General features: G+C 39.1%; 1 protein-coding gene across 1 annotated transcript in view; it reads left to right on the forward strand.

The window, feature by feature from the left end:
- Positions 4 to 875, forward strand: part of LOC107620505 (nuclear pore complex protein NUP88) — a gene marked incomplete at its 5' end in the record, with an annotated part of 5,546 nt that continues 4,674 nt past the window's right edge. The window contains 2 exons of the mRNA XM_016322655.2: positions 4 to 108; positions 209 to 360. Of these exons, the coding sequence (XP_016178141.1) occupies positions 4 to 108; positions 209 to 360 (257 nt within the window). The remainder of the gene's footprint in view (positions 109 to 208; positions 361 to 875) is intronic.

Here is an 875-nt window from a genome sequence, read left to right on the forward strand (position 1 = left end):
GCCTCCCGCCTCTATTTCTGGGACTACCACGCCAACTCTCTCCACCGCCTCTCTCTCCGCCTCGGCGACCCCGACCCTACCTCCGTTCTCGCCTCTTCCCCCTCGAAGGTGCTCCCTCGCTTTTGCTTTACTCTAGGGTTTTTCATTGCAAGTTGTTAATTATAAATTATTTGAGTTAATTCGAAAATGACAGTGAGTTTTTGAATAGGTATTGCAAACTGACGTGGAGCTCGGCTTTGATGTTGAGAGAATCTCTATCAACAGAAATGGAACTGCGATGCTACTTTTCGGTTCTTATAGACTCTCTGTTATGTATCTCTATGGACGTGCTTCCAAGAAAGATGTCAATTTGATATGCAGGTAACAATGTGAATCACATATGTGCTTGCTCCCTTAGCAGCATTTTAAGGTTTTCTGGTGAATTGTGTTTTTGGTGTTTGTTTCTTTAGTATTTGGCATTTACTGATTTAATCACACACTAGAAATAAGAGGAAAACATGATCTCCAACTAATCTTCTAGTCTAGTTTTGATGTATATTGCACAAGTAGAAGGAAGGGTAGTTATCGATTATCACGGAAACGAATTATTTTGGATTTGGCCAGTCTTAAGAGTTTTCTATACATCATTGATTCTGTCTTTGATTCATGACATAGAAATTTGACAAAATTTTAAGTTCGCGGTGGACTGGGCTTGGAACTGGCTTTGACAAAAATTTTGCATCATGCTCCACATAGGCAGAGTATTATATGTGAGTTTTTCTATACATTGATAAAATGAGGTGTATGTACTGTTAGACCAATGAGCTTAAGATTATGCGAGGGTAGATATTAGTACGAACTTTTCCAAGTATTCTGATGTTGAAATTCGGAGTTTA

The sequence above is a fragment of the Arachis ipaensis genome, chromosome B10 (assembly GCF_000816755.2).
Source record: "Arachis ipaensis cultivar K30076 chromosome B10, Araip1.1, whole genome shotgun sequence".
NCBI classification, from domain to species: Eukaryota; Viridiplantae; Streptophyta; class Magnoliopsida; order Fabales; family Fabaceae; genus Arachis; species Arachis ipaensis.